Source organism: Hevea brasiliensis, chromosome 3 (assembly GCF_030052815.1).
Source record: "Hevea brasiliensis isolate MT/VB/25A 57/8 chromosome 3, ASM3005281v1, whole genome shotgun sequence".
Classification (NCBI taxonomy): domain Eukaryota; kingdom Viridiplantae; phylum Streptophyta; class Magnoliopsida; order Malpighiales; family Euphorbiaceae; genus Hevea; species Hevea brasiliensis.
In genome coordinates this window covers 99,251,050-99,272,877 of record NC_079495.1, presented here as the reverse complement: position 1 = coordinate 99,272,877, position 21,828 = coordinate 99,251,050, and the positions used below count along the sequence as shown (strand labels likewise).

The 21,828-nt window shown below is 31.9% G+C and overlaps 3 protein-coding genes across 9 annotated transcripts; 2 read left to right on the top strand and 1 right to left on the bottom strand.

Annotated features, from left to right (window-relative positions):
- The first annotated feature begins 461 nt into the window (after positions 1–461).
- On the top strand, positions 462–10,013 carry LOC110634827 (protein root UVB sensitive 5). 3 transcript variants are annotated; one of them, XM_021783971.2, is made up of 15 exons: positions 466–727; positions 1,212–1,271; positions 2,129–2,280; positions 4,202–4,302; positions 4,539–4,597; positions 4,786–4,832; positions 4,926–5,004; positions 6,569–6,641; positions 6,767–6,856; positions 7,533–7,592; positions 7,710–7,823; positions 8,017–8,077; positions 8,156–8,274; positions 8,930–9,022; positions 9,112–10,013. In XM_021783971.2, exons 1-15 carry the CDS (start codon positions 585–587, stop codon positions 9,340–9,342), a joined length of 1,482 nt encoding a protein of 493 aa, XP_021639663.2. In that variant the 5' UTR covers positions 466–584; the 3' UTR covers positions 9,343–10,013. The 3 variants fall into 3 exon arrangements, with proteins under 3 accessions (XP_058000133.1, XP_058000132.1, XP_021639663.2); XM_058144150.1 differs by having other exon boundaries at positions 462–727; positions 8,017–8,274; positions 8,930–9,039; XM_058144149.1 differs by having other exon boundaries at positions 465–727; positions 8,017–8,274.
- A 929-nt stretch (positions 10,014–10,942) lies between these two features.
- Positions 10,943–14,589, top strand: LOC110652800 (E3 ubiquitin-protein ligase AIRP2). The gene is made up of 5 exons (XM_021808418.2): positions 10,943–11,435; positions 12,164–12,314; positions 12,464–12,530; positions 12,697–12,928; positions 14,255–14,589. Exons 1-5 carry the CDS (start codon positions 11,371–11,373, stop codon positions 14,463–14,465), a joined length of 726 nt encoding a protein of 241 aa, XP_021664110.1. The 5' UTR covers positions 10,943–11,370; the 3' UTR covers positions 14,466–14,589.
- Positions 14,590–15,691: 1,102 nt separating this feature from the next.
- LOC110634786 (high mobility group B protein 1) lies at positions 15,692–19,050 on the bottom strand. 5 transcript variants are annotated; one of them, XM_021783929.2, is made up of 10 exons: positions 18,907–19,024; positions 18,510–18,562; positions 18,105–18,181; positions 17,744–17,872; positions 17,600–17,657; positions 17,438–17,482; positions 16,814–16,894; positions 16,645–16,728; positions 15,882–16,056; positions 15,692–15,831 (listed from the first exon to the last, which is right to left on the bottom strand). In XM_021783929.2, the coding sequence occupies exons 3-9, from the start codon at positions 18,170–18,172 to the stop codon at positions 15,994–15,996; spliced, it is 528 nt and encodes a 175-aa protein (XP_021639621.2). In that variant the 5' UTR covers positions 18,173–18,181; positions 18,510–18,562; positions 18,907–19,024; the 3' UTR covers positions 15,692–15,831; positions 15,882–15,993. The 5 variants fall into 5 exon arrangements, with proteins under 5 accessions (XP_021639621.2, XP_021639620.2, XP_058000129.1 ...); XM_021783928.2 differs by having other exon boundaries at positions 18,486–18,562; positions 18,907–19,023; XM_058144146.1 differs by lacking the exon at positions 18,510–18,562 and having other exon boundaries at positions 15,692–15,841; positions 18,907–19,050.
- Between the last annotated feature and the right edge of the window lie 2,778 nt (positions 19,051–21,828).

Below are 21,828 nucleotides of genomic sequence, written 5' to 3'. Positions count from 1 at the left end.
AGAAAAATTAATATTAAGTTTTTTTTCCTTATACCTTCTAAATAACTGTAATATATAATTGCTAAATATAATTATCACGCATTATTATATTTCTTAATTTTTAATTTAAAAATATTAATATCAATAAAATTAAAATTAAAAAAATTAATATTTAAATTTTTTTTTTCTCTTTTATATATTTAATAAATTTTAATTTAGCTTAATATTATTTTATTTTTATTATTTTAAAATAATTTTATTATTATTATTGTTATTATTATTATATAAAAAAATAATTTATAATCATTAAAAAAAAACTTAAAACTATTAAAGTTATTGATTTGAAAATTGTTAATTTTTTATTGTTAATATTTTAGGGTTTTAATATTTTAAATAGTAATATTAAATTTTTTTAATGAAAAGATAATATATATATATATATATATATATAAAGCACTGGTGCTAGTTTATTTTTATTTTTTTAATAAATAAAGTAAATAATAAGGGAGATGATGGAAGAAGGAACAGATGGGGAGGATAGGCAATCTTAGCGTCGTCTTTTCTTCCGATATATAATTTGCCGCGTAACCAACATTTAGCGAGAAATGTCTCACTCTCTGCATTTGTGCATCCCCGCTACACCAGCTCTTGAATCTTTCACGAGAAAGAGAGCACGGCGTTTTCAAACTCTCTCTTCTTCTCTACAATCCAATCTTCAAAGCGGAGAAGATGAGCCTGACAACTGCAGGTACTAGCTTTATCCCTAACCTTACATTTCTTATTAGCGTCGCTGAGAAAGTGGTAGAGAATATCAGAAACTGAAAACTTTCGATTTTATGATCTTTTGGTTTCTGTTAATTATGGATTCTATCAGAGTCAGTTGAACCATTTGGCTAGGAAATGTCCAGGATTATTTTGTACTACTCGTTCTGACACAGCAAAAATCCTGGATTCGCTACATGGATTGTATTTTGTTCTTGCATTTTCTTAGCAGCTAAGAAGAATAACGTATGTTGTATTTGTTTCAACAGCTGTATATTGTTGGGAATCTCACATTGGAAATCTATGAGATGAAAGGGTAAATATAAATGATTGGGTTGTGACATATTTTGAGGTGTAGAGCAACTCAATCACTTGTATAAGCCCATATTATTAATGGATTTAAGTGTAATATGCTTAGCACTCCCTCCAAAATTTAACATGTATGATTTTTTTTTTTTGTGCTTCTACAGGGGTCGGTGCGAAGCCAATGTGATTTTGGTGGAGAGATATGCCAATGGATCTTCTAGAAGGTCATTTATCGAATAATCTAATTCTTCTCTTCCATTCTTGTTTTCATTTCATTTATCTTTATCTAAGTTTTCTTAATCATTTATTGAAATTTTGTTATGTTTTTCTTCCCTGCAAGTAGTTGGTTAAGATTAAGAACACTGATAGGATATTAGGTTTCTGATTTTTCTTTGTAGGGGTTTTTATTTGCCTTAATTGGTCGAGCTTCAATGTATCCCTAATAACAAATTGCATTCAGAAAGGGAAGATTTGAAACGTAGTTTTCTTTTCTTTTTTCTTTTTTCTTTTCAATATTCATTAACATAATTCTAGTTTATAAATTAACATTTGTTTTTCGTTGGCTAGATTCGTAATTGGAGATTAGATTCAGAAACATAATAGTATTTGCCATGCTCAATGAACATTTTACATTGACTGGTTTATATAAGAGTTATGGAGAAAATGCAGGCTTAACTTTGAGTTCCAGATGAGAAATATAGGCTTAACTCTAGGCTCAAGAAAAGGAAAGTCTAGTGATGTTTATCTCTACTGAGTATACTTACTTGCCTATAATACATGCCAGAATTACACCTCAACAGTAAGTATGAATGAAATTTTACTTGATGATGAATTTGAAATACCAATAAAGATGGTGGGATTTCAAATTCCGTCTCTAACATGTGGTTGAATGGTGTTTTCTTTCTATTCCTTAACAAGTCGGAATCTTATTTACTTATTATGGGAGATTAATAGTGGTTTCCTTTAAATAATGGATTCAATGTGTCAAAAGTCATGATGTTTTCTTTGAAGCAAATTGTGTCATTTGTATCTTTTTTCTTGCGTCTGAGTTGTTTCTTTTGAACCATGGTTTAACAAGCAGGTATATACTAGACGATGACTCGCAATTAAAAAGTTTTCTTGAGGAACATGGTGCCAAAAATAGTAGGTTCCAAGAATCACATTCGTTGGACACAAAACTGTCATGGCTTCCATATTCAATCAAAGATTTTGTTCTACCTGTAGGCTTCCCAGGTGACTTGTGTTTTTTCATTTCTTATCATCCGTTTCTTTTTGTAATTTTCATATAAGCTTGTTCTAGATATTTTAACTTTGACTTGCCATTGGTATTTGTCTTTCCACTGCGTACTACAGTTCATAACATATGAAAATGTCTTATAATTTGTTTATTATCTGTTAAAATGTATTTTTGAGTTTGAAACATCCCTTTCATCAGAAGATGCAGTCCATTTTTTTTTTACCCCCTTTTTCTTGGGAAATCTTTATTGTGAATTGACTATTTTAGCTATTGATGTTAGATAATTGGAAGCTATTAAAAATCTTCATCTTGATCCATAATGGTCCTTAAGAAGCCTCCCTTTCGATGTATTAAATGAATATTTCTTGAATCCGTTAAAAAGTGCTGCGTGAAATATCATTTTTAAAGTATAATCATGTGATGACTGTTAATTGTCGAAAGATGTTATCATTTATCCACTCATTTTCAAATTTCAAATATCAGCTCTGATATGCTACAATGGCGATTCCATGCTTTTATAAGTGCTATTGTATAATAATGCCTTGCTGTCATTTGGTGGTTGTAAACTGTTATCAAACTTCTTACTTGCCTGTTATTTGTATCAAGATGTATTTTCAAGTTTTAAAAGTCGCATTCGACTTATTATGACGGATTTTCTTTCCCCTCATTTTTTGGAAGTTTTTTTGTAGGGTAATGCTTTTAAATATAAAAACTAATTATGAAAAAATTTAAATATTACTAGGCCTGCAAATGAACCAAGCCATCTATGAATAGCTCAGAGGCTCAACTTTGTAAAGGGTCATTCAAGTTTGTCTGTTTACATTTATGAGTGATACCTACGCCTACTTTTGGAACTCAACTGGTTTAATAAATAAGTCAAACTTGAATTTTTTGGATAGTTTAGTCTTGTGAGAAGCACATTTATGATTGGTTACTTTTCAGTTGGTCAATACACTAATCTATGCTTGTGGCTTGCCCATGTCTTGATTAAAAGGGTGTATAAATACTAATTTTGAACATTTTAGGGTTTGATTTTTAAAGTGAATTTGCTTTTAAAGTACAATTGTGTGTGAATATCATGAAAATGTGGGTGATAAGAATGCAATTAGACTCATTCACTAAGGCTTATTTAATAAATAAGCTGAGCTTGGGCAAGACTGAGATCAGTTTAGGCTCACTTATTAAACAAGCCAAACTCAAGCTTGATTTTCAAGGTCATTTAAAAAAATGATTAAGGCTAAACTTGTCAAACCTCAGCTTGTTTAAAGCCCTCAATATTGCTTCTAAAATGCTTGGAAAGAGGTTTCTTGGTTTCTTTGGAAAATGCTGTCGTTCAATGGCAGATTTAGGTATGATTATGAGATTTCATAAATTTCATGTGGATCCTTCCTGTTTATCCTGCATATCTCAAAATTCTTGTTCAAGCAATAACTTATAACATGCTAAGTTGGATTTTCTTTCTCCCCCTTAATTCTTCTTATAATTATGATCTATGATTTTAATTTTTAAATGGTCCTGACATGATGAACTATTGACAGATCTTTCAAGTTTGAATGATCAATTGTAATATGTTGTGGTGGAGTTCCTTTGATACTTTTAAAAGTGTTGTTAACTTGTTATGGAACAGCGCTTTAGTATTTCATTAAAGTTTATGAATTATTGAAAGATCTTGTTATTTGTTCATTGTGTCTCAAACTCAATGCAATTTAAGTAGCAATGAAAGATCACTTTTGACATGTTGCGGTTTCTTTGGAGTTTTAAACCATTGTTGTATAGTTGCCTTATTTCAGTTAGATGTTTGTAATTATATTTAGATTATTTTCATTTATGTTCATTATATGTCTCAAAATGTGAGCTGTGGTTTTTATATTTCCTAGCATTATCTGCTTTCTTACCTTTCTTTGCTCTAAATTGCAGGATCAGTTTCAGATGACTACTTGCAGTACATGTTGTTACAGTTCCCTACCAATGTTACTGGATGGATCTGTCACACTTTAGTAACATCAAGTCTCCTCAAGGCATGTCAATCTAACTCAGGCCGTTAATTTTGCTTGGGTATGTTTTCTAGGTATAAAACTCCTTAACTAGTTAATTTTGCTAGAATTTCACATCTTATGGTATAGTAAAATGCAATGTGCTACTTCATGGTCTTTTTTAAATTATTTGCAAATATTTCTCAATATCTCAAATACAATATTCAATATGAAAATATGCATGAAGTTATTTTGTTGATTTCTGTGCGCTACTGTTGCAGGCTATTGGTGTTGGCTCTTTCACAGGTACTACAGCTGCTGCTTCTGCTGCTGCTATCAGGTGAATCATTGTCTTGGTCGGCTAGTTGTATATTCTATACATCAAATTAGTCTCTATTTTAAAGTATTTCTAATTATTCTTTTATTAGATTAAGCTTTATGTTTTGCAATCGTTTGTGCAGATGGGTGTCGTATTTCTAATTAGTCTTTTATTAGATTAAGCTTTATGTTTTGCAATCGTTTGTGCAGATGGGTGTCAAAGGATGGCATTGGAGCTCTAGGGCGCCTATTCGTTGGTCTGAAATTTTTTTTAAAAGAAAAGCCACAGACCAAACAAAAAAAAAGTCCCATTGCCAAATTTTATTAATAACTATTTTGCTTTTCTTCAGGTGGACGATTTGGAAATCTTTTTGATGATGATCCAAAACAATGGCGCATGTATGCAGACTTCATTGGCAGTGCAGGAAGGTGTGTTACGAGCTTTTTATATTAATTGAAGAAGATCAAAATTAAATTGAAAAGCCCATGATAAGTATGTTTTATTGAGACCCCATATTTCTTTATTTGTGACTATTAAGTCCAAATTTCAAGGCTCTTAAACACGTGTTCTACACTCAACGTTAAATGCATTTAATGTTACTTGAGTTTGTTTAACTAGGAGATAAATTCATGATACCAAGTATTAGGGTATTCTATTTCTTTAATAAAAATATGATGTTGGAAAAGAATGTGAATTTCCATCAGTGATGCTGTTCACTGGACACATGAGTCCCCCATTCCCACAGCCCAATTGTGACTCAGCAACCTTCACACTAACAACAAAAGTTGCTACATTTGGCTCGACATGCATGCTCAATAACACAATTAAAGGCTCACCATTTAACCTTGTCCTCACATGCCACATCTGGAAATAATAATGGTTTGAGAGATTCATCTCTCATGAGCATGTAATTTTGCTAATAAAGCAAGATCTTTCTTGACAACCGCCCTGTGAAACTTCCCCTCGTCTTGATTCCTCATAAACCTGGCACATGATTTACAAACCATAAGGAAATTATACATGGCAAGAGAAATTCCATTTCTCACTATCTGTCCTTATTCCCTGTAAAGTTTAGACTCATCAAGCTTATTAAACTAGTCGACTAGTTCAGGTCAAGATAGGTAATGTAAGTGTGTAACGATGAAATGTGGTGGAGTAGCTGCGTGTAGACATGGGCCCATTCTGGGTTTGGACTGTAATCAAGTCAAGCCCGGATTTGATGAGAACTGTCTTGACTCTTGAATTGGACCGGACCAATTTTATATGATTTAGTTTGGATCTGCGTCAAAACAGGATTTTTAACTTTTTAAAAAAATTTTAAAGAATTTAAATTTTTTATTTTTGAATTTGATCAAACTGGATGAACTGAATCGAAATTGAACCGGAACTAGGACCGGAATCGAGGAGTACCCTTCAGTCTAGCCTAGGATCCCCATCCCTTCGAATGGGAACTGCTGGTCTGGTTGTGGTTCCAGCTCTAACCGAGACGGTGCCCATGTCTAGCTACAGCCTGCAGGGAAAGGAGCTAGAGGTGGGAATGACTAGGTGAATGAGGGAAAGAGAATGGGAAGAGAATTCGAATAGTAGCTGGAGAGAGGCCATCTTGAAAGTTGGCTAGGGTAGATTTTCATTGTTGGCGATGATTTATGGATATCTTTTAATTTTTGTGGGATTCATAAGACATGGTAAAGAAGATGAGTGGGAAATAGAGGGGTTCCAAGTAACTTCCTGGATAAATTATGAAATTTTTTGATATTTTTAAAGTTAGATGGATTTTTCAATACACACACTCATATATATATTGAAATTTCCGTTGCTAAATTTGTAACTAAAAGACTTAAATTTAAAAAACTAATAGGGGGTTCAGTAGAATGCACCATAAGTTTGGATCAATAATCAAAAATCAAAAAGTTGGGAGACTTACTGTTCAGGTTTTCCAAATTAATCTGAAAAAAAAAGGGGATAATAAGAGTTTCTTATTCCATTATGCAGCATCTTTGATCTAGTGACGCAAGTGTATCCTGCCTATTTCCTGCCATTGGCTTCTCTTGGAAATCTTGCAAAGGTATTGTTTTCTGAAGCTCTTTAAAATTGTTTCACCTCACTTAAATTTATGTATATTTGCTATGCATCCTCCATTATATATATTCAAGAGTTTACTTGATTTGTTGGAGATTGACACTTAAACAGGCTGTAGCAAGAGGCCTAAAAGACCCTTCCTTCCGTGTGATTCAAAACCATTTTGCAATCTCAGGAAATTTGGGAGAGGTAGCTGCAAAGGTACATTGCCATGTACTCCATGTTTACTGTTCTTCGGTTGATTAGTAGGTTGATAATGTTATGTTGACAGATAAATAGCAATTGACCTTTCATAATTATTGAAGAACCACTGAACTTAGAAATTCATACTTGTAGGTGAGGGCCCAAGAATAGGTTTATATCTCTAGTAGACTCCCCTTGTGTAAAAACTAACCAAGCTTGAATGCATGAACAATTGCAAGCTGGCCTCTACCTTTGTGCTAAAATTTAAGTCCAAGAATGATACCCAGAGATCTGACCTTGGAGTGTGGACCATGTGGTATAAGCAGCTCTTCTACCTCCTAACTAAAAGTTTAATCTTCTGGGTGATGGCCTGAATAGAGGTTTTATATCTCTAACATAATGATTGAACTTTGACTTTGGATTCTCAAAAGCAATATTTAACTGTAAATTTCTGTTAAATTTACTTTATTATGGAAAGTTAATGTGAGTTTCATGTTCTGAAGTACTTGCTTGACTTGTGAAGTTATGATATCTTGTGATTCTTTATTTGTACATTTATTCACTCTAAATTTAATTATTTTTTGTACATTTAATAACTTGGGTATCTTTCTGTGTAACAAACTATAAGCCTTGCCTTGATGGTTGAAAGAAAAAAAAAAACTTTTTCTTATGATTTGCTTATCAATTTTTTCAGGAGGAAGTTTGGGAAGTAGGTGCTCAATTGTTTGGCCTTGCATTGGGCATACTGATGCTGGTATGTCTTATAATTTCTTGAGATGGTTTACTTTATTCTCTTGAATAGTAATGTTATTGAATTAAAAAAAATATAATATTGAGTTGCGTTGAAAATAATTGTGAGTTCATTGTGCAGGATACACCTGGCCTTGTAAAATCTTTTCCAGTGTTGGCATCGACTTGGATGAGCATTCGGGTTCTGCACCTTTGGTTGCGTTATCTCTCACTCTCAGTTCTACAGTTTGACACAGTAAGAATGTCATACATACCTTCCTTCTTCCCTTGAGCCTTTAGTTGGAGAACCTCTTGTCAGAAGATAGACTGTTAGATATTCATAAATTAGCTATTGTTGAAAAGGAAAGGGGAGGCAAGCTCAGATGGGGTTGGAAGTCATTTTTGTTTGATTCACTGATGAGAATTCATTATGTTGAACTTTTCTACAGATAAATCTCAAGCGTGCCCGTTCGCTGGTGAAATCACATGTTTCGCACTCTGCTGTTTTGGGTAACTTCATACCCTTTCTAAGTCCCTTTGTCTTACAAGTTATGCCATTTACAGCATTCAGTTTGAGTATTTGTTCAGGATGTGCTGATTGCAATCGAGAAGAAAATATTTTATCATGGGAAACATTCATGAAGCCACGAATTATTTTCAGTGCGCCCTTAGAGGAGATGGTTGGCAGTGAGAGATCTGTTGCCAAGGTATATTTTAATTACTGCATACTTAGCAGCTTTCTAATAGTTTTATTTGCAAGTATCATTTATCTTTGACTGGAGTCAGCTAGTTTTAATTTATAATCAGTATTATTGCTTAATCTTGTATTCAAATTTTGCCTCTGGTACCAGAGACCTTAAAGCTTCCCCAAATCAAATTATAACTACTATAGCTATGATTGAGATAAAACACCAACTAATCACAAATCTATATTGACAAGATTAAGAAAAGTAACCTAGAAGTCATATTTTTTGGGTAAGAGGCTTATAGGTTACTCTACGGAACTATTATTGCATTTCTTGAGATCTAGTTCTGCTTAGGTGGTAAGGTTTTTTTGTATCATGTAAGTTTCCCATTTGTCATTTGTGCTCTTCTGTAGTGTGACTGTGAATGCATAAATATTATAATTATTTGCTCATTGGGATATGATGTCAAGGACAAATGAACTTTATATGTTAAGATGACAATATAATATAAATATGAAATTTTATTAATGAAGAATGTTTGGTAAATATCCAGCAGAATAGAGAAGACTTTTCTCTTCTTTTGGGAAGTTGGGGAAACATTTAAACTGTAACCTTAGGTTGCTAATTTCTATGATTCTCATTTTCCTTTTTTCCCCCTTTTTTCTATTTGAAACAGGTGAAGACACTTCTAAAACTGTATACAAAGGAGAAATATTTGCTTATGGTAAACCAACAAAAAAGAGACTTTGAGGTGTTTGTCTCATTCAAGGTGCAAAAAAATAAATGGTAACTTGGGATGATTTAACTGAACAGTGATTAACGTCTTCAACTTGATTAAACTTAAAAATTCCACTGTAGGTTGGAGCTACAAGTATCTCTGTCTTGCGAAGTGTGTGGCAGACTTACTGGCTACATGACAACTGGGAAAGCTCTGTTAACGTCTTTGATCAGCTTGCACAAAGTCTACGAGAGATGGAAAATAGGTTTGAAGACTTCATGCAACAGTTAGACGTAGCTGGATGGCATACTCATGAAATAAATCTGAAGGTCCCTAGGGAAATCTGCATTGATGAACTGGGCACTATTTAATGTGCAAATATCAGTAATCCAAATGCCATTGTCATTGCAACCATCTCAAGCTACCTTCTGCACTTGAAATTATATGGCCTGTCAGAAAAAACCAACATGCTTTGGGCATTGTCCTCGTCCATCGGGCAGCTCTTTGAAGAAGGTCGAGCTTCATGTTCCAAGTGTGAACCTAGTTAAAAATGAAGAAGCTGAGCTTTGCATGCCATGCTTGATAGAGGAAAGGGCTAGAGGTAAGTTTTTATTTTACTGAAATGCCCTGACAGCCATTGCAAATCTCAGAGTTGTGTCTCGGCCTGAACTGATGAGATATTGTCAATTATTAGCCAATTTTATTGTCTTAACTTTAATTAATTATTTCATAATTTCATCAGTCGCACCTTTGTTCTCAAAGAGAAGTGTATTACATATACTCAAATTATGATTTTTCTTATATAGATCAGGTTTACTATGGATACAAGATGTATGGTGGAACCTATTTATTAAACATATGAATCTCACATGTTTGTATCTTGAACCCATATTGAATTATACATAGGTAAGAATTTTCTTCAAAGATGATGATGGCATTATAACAAAGTACCTCTTTTGACTTTAGATCGGAGGGTTGTTTTGTAATTTTGTTTCATTGGAACTTTTTCCTCTCATTACATTATTATGATTTTATGAATAAATTTTGTTACTCTAGTCCCATGCAATTGAATAGATAATTTATCCATTTGAAAGAGAAAAAGAAAAAAATAATAATTTTTAATTAAAAATTATAGATAAAGAATCCGTGTGCTGGAGAAGTCTTTACATCAACCTAATTTATCATTATAGCATAACCCACTCTTCCACCTTGGCCGATTTTGAATAGCTCAACAGGAGACCCATTGATAATCCTCACAAGCTTCAGTTATAAAATCTCCAAAGGACACTTGTCGAAAAATATAATTAAATATTAATTCATTTTTAGCTTTCTAAATATGCCAAATAAAATATGTAAATTGCAAATACATAGAAACAATATATATCAACTGCTCCTAGCAAGACAAAGATAGAAGAAAAACTGTATTCTTGAGTGAGGTAACCAAGTATATGCACATAACTTAATTCTCGTACAATTATATTATTTTTTATATAATTTTTATTTTTTAAAATAAAATTTTAAATTAAATAAATATTTTTAAAAAAAAATTAATTAAATTAAATTTTCATAAAATTATAATTTATAGTGTGTAATATAATAATTATATTAATGATTATTGAAAAAAAATGCTGGTCCTGCTGGGGAATGTATATCTGATTTTTGCTTTCCTAATGTGGCTGTAGATTTTGGATTGACATTATACTTGGGCCTAAGGCTGGCCCATCTCATTCACCAATAGGAAAACGTCGCGCTTTAACAGTTGCAGGACCCGTATTTAACGGTTGGATCAATCACACATGGATTCCACGCGTCACTCGATGCTACGGTGCATTTTGTTTCAGTGATGCTAAAAGGGGAAAACAAATGCGGTACTATGCTATCGTCACCTCAGAAAGCACTGATTTTTCAATACAACCAAGCAATGATGAGGAATCGGTCTCTAAAGCATATCCATTAGGGGTCCACTGTGAGATTGGAAAATCAATGACAAGTGAGAAGCAGAAACATCGGGAAGTATGGGTAGTATGGTAAATTAAAGAATGATTTCTTCAGTCTTCTAATCTTCTGGGCAGTAGTATTAAACTCAACCAATGAGAAAGAAAGAGAGAGAAAATAGATATACACGATTACGTGTGTTCCAAGCGAAAAGCCGAAGTAGTGAAGCCTACACTTTTGCTCTGCTTATCCCTTTCACCTTCTCTATCCCTCTTTCTCTCTCTCAACTATTTTCTGTTGGGTTTTCTATTTTCAAGGGTTTTTTTTTTTTCTTTGGAGTTTTGTTCTGTTTTTCTATCTTCTGTTTCCTGGAAAATTTATTTTCTTCAGGGGTGGTTGAATGAGTGGTCGTTTTTGAGAGAGTTATTTGGTTGGTTGTTTGGTGGAAGTGGAAAATTGGGGAAATGAGGAAATCGTTCAAGGATTCCCTTAAGGCTCTTGAAGCTGATATCCAGTTTGCCAATACTCTGTAAATTCCTCTCTTTTTGGCTTTTTCCAATTTTTGTGTATCTCTTCTCTTTTGTTGAATACCTGTTTCTGGTTCTTAATCAATTTCAAATTTTTAGTAATGATCTTTAAGATTTTGAGTCGTAGTTTTGATCTTATTGTTTAGGAGAAGGGCCATCTTTCTCTGTATTTTAGCTGATCAAACTTTACTAATTCGTCTAACAGAGCTGAATTGCCAGAAAGAATTCATAGAGTCCAACTCAACTAATTTGGGAGTAAGACTTGTTTGTTGTTTTTTTAACTAATTCAGGAATTTTATAGCTATAGAGTGGATTTCCTATGCTCTTGTTGATGAGATACTAATAAATATCTCTAATGCAAAAAAAATTAGGTTCAATATAGAATTCACTGATTTTCTGGGCTGCTAACTGCACACAGTAAATCATATGTAAATGTAAAAACTTGGCAATGGGTTTTGATATTTTGTAAATTCAGATACAACTGGAAGTATCTGGTGTGCTAGTAATTCTTATTTATTGCAGGGGCATTTAATGCTGATCATTCCAAATGTTTGTGGCTCTGAGATTTTATTTTATTGTGATTTCTGCTTTATATAATTTGTTCCTCAAGACTCAAGAGTCAAAGGAAGGTTTGTGTGCTTGGATGGAGTTGTGCATAATCCTAGGAAATCTGATAGTGGCTTCAGTTCAGCTTACTTGGTTCTACTTTTTTTTTTTCCCCCCGACACAGGGCTTCTGATTATCCTATGGAATATGATGGTGCCTGTCTCCAGATGAGATTATCCTACAGTCCAGCTGCTCAGTTTTTTCTGTTTCTTGTTCAATGGACTGATTGCCACCTTGCCGGTGCCTTGGGGCTGCTTAGAATTCTCATTTACAAGGTGATTTGCATTTTATTCTGTAGCACCTATGATTTTGTTTTCGTTCAATAGAAATCAGTACCTAATTGTTCAAGTCTCCTCTGCCTGTGCTGACTTAATGCTGCCTGTCCTTAAAGTCAAGGGTGTAACAATATGATGTTGTATCACAGGCTTATGAGGATGGAAAGACGACCATGTCTATTCAAGAAAGAAAAGCTAGTATAAGAGAGTTCTATGGTGAGTATCGAGTACATTCAAGGCAGTTACTCTGATCTCTGTAATTTCTATGAATTCTGTAAGAAATGTATTTTATCATTTAGTATTAGTTGATGTTTATGTTTTCTTGTAAGAAAATTGTCAGTAGTAAAGCTATCTATTCATCCATTTAGATCTTTGTTGACAGGTGTGATATTTCCCTGTCTATTGCAACTTCAAAGAGGGATCAACGATGTAGAAGAGAGGAAACAAAAAGAGATTTGTGCAAAGTACAAAAGGAAAGATGAGATGGATAGAGGGAAGCTCTCTGAAATTGATCTAGAGAGAGATGAAGAATGTGGAATTTGCATGGAGATGAACACCAAAGTTGTGTTGCCCAAATGCAGTCATTCAATGTGTTTGAAGTGCTATCGGAATTGGTAAGCTAACTATTACATGATATTTTGTTTGAATGTATGTGGTGGTGCAAGTGTCCTTGCTTTTGCTATGATATTGGAACTGGCAAGGCAGGTGAATGTGCAGGAAAGGAAAAAGTACAGTACATGAGAGAAAACTCAATTCATGGCCTTCCATACCCAAATTGTCACAAATTCAGGGAATTCTGTGAATTTCTACATGATCATAGTAGTCTCTTTCCAGTGTCCCAATAAAAATGAAACAGTGGCTACTAAATTCCCTTAATCAACATATTTTCAATTGATAGGCGCATGAAACTAGGGCCGTTTTTTATGAAAATTGATGAGTAATGAGATCTCATATTGAAGCCACATACACTTGATCACAGCTGGGAGGTTTGGCCTGTTTTTTAGGTAGTTGTTTAAATACTGCATGTTTTCCTCCATTATGCTGTTGAGACTATATAAATGGAAATCAATTTTGAATGTGCTTTGTTTGGAACTTTACCATATATCACTTAGTTGCTTGGTTTTTGGTAATTTTTTTCATTCCCACCAGTGTTTAGAAATAACATCTCTTGCTTATGTGTCATGTCATTTAAGAAATCTCTCCTTCCAAAATAATCCTCTGAATCAGTCATCTTAGAGAAGCATCCATGGAAGATATTGAATTTCTGGTAATAAGATCAATTAAGCTTTGTGGGGCTCTAAAGTTAGAGGTAGAAATTATGTAGAAATTCAATAGAAAAGAATATGCAATGGAAAATTCAAGATTTTGTTAAGAGGTAGAAGTTTGTTCAATTAATTTCAAAGCGTAAAAAAGAGATTTGAGAGTTGGAACTAGCTCATGACAAAAATATTGGGAATTCCTTTGGTGGTGCATGATAGCCTACCCCCTTTTCTCTTTTCAAGGGAAATAATACCAGGGCTTGGTAGACCAAGAACATCTGGATCAGGTTGTTCTGTTATCAGAGTGCTTAGTCATATTTTATTTGGTTACTTCTAAAATAAATGCCTTTTATTTATTTATTTGTTTCTAAGTCCCTCCATCCTATAAAAATAAACCTACTGTTTTGGACATAGTTTAAAGAAATAAATTTTATTTAATCTCTCCTTAATATACTTGTCTTTCATATTGTTTCACTAAAAATTAAATGACTCGTATACTTGATTGTTCTTGAAATTAATGATTTTAATTTTTCAATGCATAGTAAATAAGGACGTAGTAATAGATTAATAAATAACTATCATTTCAAAGTGATATATAATTTAAAAAAAGAAAGTAAATTTATCTTTATAAAATGGAAGAAGTATGCTTTACTTCAATTGGATACTCTGATATCTTGTTAGGCGAGCAAGGTCTCAGTCTTGCCCTTTCTGCCGGGACAGCATTAAGAGAGTTAACTCAGGCGACCTGTGGATCTATACCTGCAAAAATGAGATTGTTGACTTGTCATCAATAACAAGGGAAAATTTGAAGAGATTGTTCATGTACATTGACAAGTTGCCTCTCATCATTCCAGACCCAATATATGCCTCCTATGATCACCGTTACAGGTGAGGACTATCTTGTGCAGAACTGGAATTTTTTGTATATAATATCTAGTTGATTGTATATGATTATTGTTTCTCCTTCGTTTGGAAGACATTTTAGAATTGTAAATACAAATTCATGATTGCATGAATTATTCATCTGTTTAGATTTTCATTTGTATTCTATGTTGCAACTCAAAGAACTCAATGCGTTGGTTGTGTTCAGAAACTACTTGCCTGCAGGCACTTACTTAAGAAGGATCATGCTAGAAAATAGGAACAGTTCTTTAGTTGAATGCTAAAGCCTAAACATAATACTGGAGACAGGCCTGAGCCGAAAGAGGACAGCAGAGTCACAATTGTTTTGGGTCTGATAATTTGAGTTAGCTCAAGTACAGCAAAGAACAAAAGTACAATTTTTAACTTTAAATCTCTCTGAAACATAAACAGGTAGCCACCACAGACAGGCACCGGTTCATTTGTATGCTACTAAGCGAGACGACACTACAACGCATCTCCATTGAGGGAGGATTATGCCATGTTTAAAAGACCATTGCATAACCAATAAGAGGAAGCAGCTTGCAACAATAAAATTAAAATTTAGAACCATACAGACACATAAGAATCCAACTAACAATAAAATAGACTGAAAAATAAGAGGGAATTTAAGGATCTTCCACTGGCAGCAAAGATAAGAGGGTAACAAATGCGCGGGTTAGGGGTTAGAAATTCTAGACAGGAGAGTAAAGGAAGAGACGTGTTTGTGGTGCTCTCATCAAGAAATGCATCATTTTCAAGCCTTAAAACCCTGGTATTTAAGATAACATACAAAAAATCTCTCATGATTTTCTTTTTATCTTTCTATACGCATCTTAAACACCTTTTCAGTTGTTATTTTCTATTTTATTTATTGAAATTTATGTGCATAAGCACTACAGCCCTACAAGTCTCTCAAATGATAGAGGTGGTATCCCACATTATCTCATTAACGTGATCATTCATAAATATAATCAAAGAAGAAATACAGAAATCATGAGAAGCATCTGAAATGCTAATGTATTAAAGATTGACAGCTTAATTTCATCTACCGTATTTCAACCTTAAAAATTATTTCATCATCAATCTTTAATTTCAATTTGTACCACAAAAATACTCGAAAATTCAATTTAATATTACTCAATCTCTCTAGTCGGATCAAACGGTAATGAAATAACATCAAAGTTGAAAAAATGAGAACATCGTGCACACAAAAGGTGACTTTTAACTATAGATATTGCATTTAGCTAAACTGAGATAGCTTATGTTTAGTGTCCAAGTAACTTGCAAGGCATCATAGCAACGGTACAAGGCACATAATTTTCCTGATTCAAATTTTTGGTTATATATATATATATATATATATATATATATATATATATATATATATATATATATATATATATATCCCTTCCTGCTTGAACTTCAACAAGACCAAATATAACCTAACAATCCACATCTACAAGATCCAAAAATCTTTCCCCCTAAATCACGATGCCCACAATCAAAACCATCCAATTTCAATCATCATCATCATCATCTTCTTCCTCTTCCTCTTCAACTTCCTGTTCCTCTTCTCCTTCCTGACATGAAACATGTGATAAGTATTAGTGCTGACAATGACATCACAATTACACACAAAAAAGAAGACTAGATTTTTTAGTGGAGAGGAAAACATCTTGTTAAAGTGTTAACTTTGTAATATCCTCCTCTTTTCCTCTTTTAAATGAAATAGCAAGAGATATAGCCACAAAATTCTCCCCCATTCTATTGAAACCTCTAACTGTGCTATGACAGAAGTGGAGGAAATTTCCTTGTTGACTTGACTGATTGCAAAATTTAGTTGATCCAAGCTGTGTTTTGATGTCCTATCCAACTTGACACGCTCAACTAAGAAATTTTAAAATCCACAATTCACAAGATGAAACATCTATTTAACATTTCTTAATTTGGTAAATGAATTACTGAAGCAAAGCAATTTATGAAGACTGCAACTAGATCCCAACAAAACTGACTGTGTGCTTGAAAGTTACAAGTGATAGTTCAACAGCAAGTAAGCGCGCTTTCAAAATCAATATTTAAATCAAAATTATGCAACTCAGCAATGTGAAGTATCGTGCGTATGACAACCCATGCATTGTTAAAAGAATTAAACAAATTGGTAAGCCAACCTCTCCAGTAGCCTCATCATCTTCATCATTCACTTCAGATTTTGACCTGTCTGACTCTGCATCACCATCATCAGCTGTACTCTCCTGTCAACACAAAACAGATCAGTTGACATGTAACAAGCAATCACAACATCTTTTGAATGAAGAATGGCTAATACAATATGTTCACCTGCTTCCTGTTGTATGCGTTCATAAGTTTCCCATACTCATCCTTCTTTTTGGCAGCTATGGCTTCATATGGAGCTTTTTCCTGCCAAACCAAGAAGTAATCAATCACCATTTCACAGCATTAGAAAAAGTCGAGTTTTACAACAGTGCCCAAATACATATATCTCAAAGATCAAAGCTTATACCAACTCCCCCCAGCCCACCTCCCACACCACTAAACCGACACCTCCCCCCCCTCCTTGAAAAAAAAAAAAAAGAAAAGAAAAACGTTCCAAAGGTCAATTCAAGTAAATCCCACCAAAATGGTTTATGTGCTTCAATCCAAGAAGAATTTGACAAACATTTTTTTATCTGTTGTCATGCTTGCTAACAATTACAAGTCACAGAAACATATTTTCCATCTTCACAAAATTGTACTCCTCTTAGCAAGTTGAAAATCATGAGATACTCCACTAACTAATGAGCAAAGGAAAGGATATATTGGAATAGCAAGTGCAAAATCAAGAGATACTCCACTAACAAGCAAAGGAAAGGATAACATGGAATAGCAAGCTCAAAATCAAGAGATAATCCACTAACTAATGAGCAAAGGAAAGGATATATTGGAACACATTGCAATACTTACAGCAGAAGACATCGATTTCCACTTCTCTCCTCCAGCTTTCCCAACCTTCAATTGTAGTATCATGCCAATGAATCAATGTCTACTTCAAAGAGCTTGGATCATGAAATGGAAATTTAAATAAAATCTAATACAACACATGGTCAAAATTTGTTGATTGCTTACAATAGCTACAGATGTAACATTAGGATTCTCTTTCTTGAAAGTCTTTCGAAACTCCTCACTGCAACATAGACATAGAATAAATTCAAAAAGCAATACTAAAAATGCAAGTCAAAACAGCCGATTAACTTCCACTGACACACATACAGGAAGACAAAGAAAGCACTAGGAGGCCTCTTTGGTTTGTTTGGGTCTTTCTTTGCCTTTTTCTCCTTCTTAGCTTTTTGTTTGATACTCTTATCAGCAACAGCTACAGCTTTCCTCTTTCCAACCTTTCTGAAAAGGATAGAGATAGATCCATCACAATAACAATCCGCTAATCGCTGTATCCACCATCAAATATACAACATCAGATATCAATAGAACTCACATGGCAACAACCAGCAAACCAATAACCTTCTATATAAGAACACCTTTCTAAGTGATCATGGCACCCCCAAATAAAACATAGAATACATCTAATTTGATAATTATACAAAACAAGAAAATACACGCTAATTAAACTGACCTGTCATCAGCAGGCTTCAAAGCTTCCTTTGAGGCCTTCGCTGCTCCTTTACCCTTGGCAGTCTTCATTTTTGCTACCTGTATCATCAAAGTTTTAGATCAAATTGAGGAATTCAGTACTTAGTTGCAGTATAATATTCGCCAAAAGAATTGCCAAATTTCCGCGAAAGGCAAGCTTTTCCAAGGAGCCAAGGCAATACCACAATCACACAAAGTCAAAGCACCAATTTTTTTACATTCATGGGCAGAAATCAACACACACACACACACACACACACACACACACGCGCGAGACGCAAGGTATGGCATAATTTAGAAAACTATTGATACATAGAATAATTTATACTTGTGGCCACAAGAAGCAGAGGCAACATATGCAAACCTTCGGGGGAAGGAAAGTCCTTACAAATCAGAAGTAATATAACAAAAGCTTCAATCCGAAACTCGATTGGCTAAACTCTAAAAAGCAAAGAAAATTAATCATCAACAGCACTGAACAACAAAATTCATATGATATCACATCTAAAAATAAAATTCAACGCCTGTTTGAATATGATGAAAATAAACTAAAATTAACAGCGAAGTTGTAATACTCTCTAATTCAAAATCACCAGAAAAAATAATTCAAAGCCTAATAAAAAGGAAAAGAAAATAAAAAGGAGAGAAAAACAGAGCTCCAGCGACAAGGAAAATTCATCCGAGTCCACTAACTCAATTTTCCAAGAAACCAAACAAATGAGACGAGCTGAAGAACAAAAAATAAAATAAAAAATAAGATAGCAGATCCAAAGAACAAAAGCTACCTTAGAGGAACAGAGCGAAACGGCGATGCCTCTACGAGAAACAGAGTTGAACAAAACAGAGAATCTATGCCAAGAGAGAATTACGAAGCAAAACAAAGCGAAGGGTACGACTGACCGAGAGTTTTGTGACTAGTGAACTTGAGGGAGTGACTGGAACAGCCGGTAAACTTAAGGGCCAGCTGCAACATGACTCAGCTTGGGTTTACGGGCTATAGCCGGTTCTCTATTATCCAAGCGCGATGGCAGGGTGTCTTTCACCCTTTTTATTTTTGAGGAGAAGAAATTATTATTTATTTTTTTATATTTTAATGATATTATTATTTAATTTTTATATTTTAATAAAATTAATTTTTTAATTTTTAAAAATATTTTATTTAATATTTATAAAAAAAAAATTATTTAATTATTTAACATCTTTATTAATTTTTTTATTAGTTAATATTATTTATTTTTTATTTTAATAAAATTAATTTTTTAATTTTATTAAAATTAATTATTTAACCTCTATATTTTTAAAAAAATATATTAATTATTTTTTATAATTTTACTTTATTAACTATTTGGTTTCATAATTATTTTTTATACTTAAACTAGTCTAATTTCCTCCTTTTTATTTTTTTATTACCTTTTCTTTTTTTTTCTCTCTATATGTTTCTTTTCCTTTACACTTACATATTTCTCTCTCTTATTCTCTCTTTATTTTCATTTGTCAATAAAAATAGTGTAAATTATTTATATAAAAAAGTCAATCAATTTTTTTAAATTTCTAAATAATTAAGAAAAAATATTTTTAAATAGAGAAAATATAAAAATGATGTTTAAAAAATTAAGAATTTTAAAAAATATAAATTGAGATTTAATCTGTACATAGTAAAATTTTTATTTTTATTTAGGAATATATTTTTTAAAATATATAAATCAAACTAATTTATTTCACTTAATAATAGTATTTTTTAAAATATATAATCAATTAATTAATTTCTTTAAATTGAAGACACTAAACAATAGTGTAAATAATAAAAATAATGAAAAATTTAATAAAAAAATATATAATTTAATAAAAGTTTTTATAGAATCTTAAAAATATATTTTTAAAAATATAAAAATTAAATAATTAATTTTACTAACATATATAAATTAAATAGTAATTTTACCTTTAAAGAATTGGTTTATATTTTAGCCGAATTTTACACATCGAAAATTTCGTGGTTAGTAAATAAAATGATGTGTTGATAAATTAGGCATGCCATTGCCATAGGATGAAGGCAACTGTTGAGTGGTGGCGATGGCTGGGGCCAAATTGTTATATCTCACGCAGACAATGACAAGGAAGATATTTGTGTGAGGTTGACTTAGCAACATTTTGACCTCGAACTCTTCCAGATTTGACACTTATTATGATTTTACGCTGGGCTGTGCTAAATTAGCCCACGTCCTATATCATGATGTAACTTCATTGGGCCTTTCTAGCACATCTAAATTTGGGTTCCATAAACAACTTCGAAGTACCAAAGCTTCAAAGTTTTGGGAGTTTTGTGAAACACAACGCTTTAAAGTTTGAAACAAAAATTTATTAAATATAAAAATATATTTATATTTTTTTTTCTCTCTCACTTTAAAAAATAAAAGTGAATAAAAAAATTATTTTTCTCTAAATTTTTTTTTTTTTTGCTCTTCTCCCTTCTAGAAGAGTCATCATGTCAATCAGTTGAATGACTGCTGAGTTTTTTTTTTTTTTTTTTTCTGTCAAATATTGACTGCTGGGGTTTGAGCCGGTGTCCAGAATTCTCTTCATCTAGATTCTCCACCCACTCCCACTGTGCTCGTAATGAATGATTATAAGTGGAATCGTGATTACACATAATCAATCAATTTAGGTGAAATGATAAATCATTTTAAATTAATATATAATTAAAATTAATCTAAAATATTATTATTAAATATCTACATTTTAATAAAATTAATTATCTCATTTCTATATTTTAAAAAATATATATTATTTATTTTTTATATTTTATTTTCAGTAAATATTTAATTATTTTATCAAATTTCCTATTAATTAAATAATTATAATATAAGTTAAATTATTATTTAATTTTTTATTTTAATTAAATTAATTAATTAATTTCTATATTTTAAAAAATATATTAATTAATTATTATAATTTAGTATCATTGACTTTTTATTCACTCATTTATTTTCTATATTTAAATTATTTTAACCTTTTTTTTATTTTCCTCTTGCTCTTTCTTATTTCTTTCTTTTCGTATTTCTTTCTCTCTATATCTATATCTTTCTCCTCTCACTCTCTCCCTTTTTTTTTCCCTTTTTTGATAAAAAATTAGTATAAGCTGCATATATATAAAAAAAATTAATCAATTCCCTTATATTCCAATTTACTATCTAAAATAATTATCTTTCAATAAAGAAAATATAAAAATTATATTAAGAGAATTGAGTGAAAATATTTAAATAATTTAAAAAAATATAAATTCATATTTGGTATTCACATAGTAAAATTTTATTTTTTTAAATATTATATTTTTAAAATATATAAATTAACTAATAAGTTTCACTAAATATTAATGATTTTGAAAATATAAAAATCAACTAACTACTTTTATCAAAATAAAAAGATTAAATAATAGTTTGACAAACATTATTAATAGAACTAAAAATATAGATTAAATAGTAGTTTAATAAGCATTAATTAATAAAAATATTGACAAAGGGATTAAGTTGTTTAATGAAAGTAAATTATAAAGGCTAACCAATATATTTTTTAAAATATAGAGACTAAATAATTAATTTCGTTAAAATATATAAATTATATGATGATTAAATTTTTAAGTATATGTTTGTGATTTTTATTAGCTTACTATTACATGTAAATTAATTTATATAAAATAATCGTTTTATAAT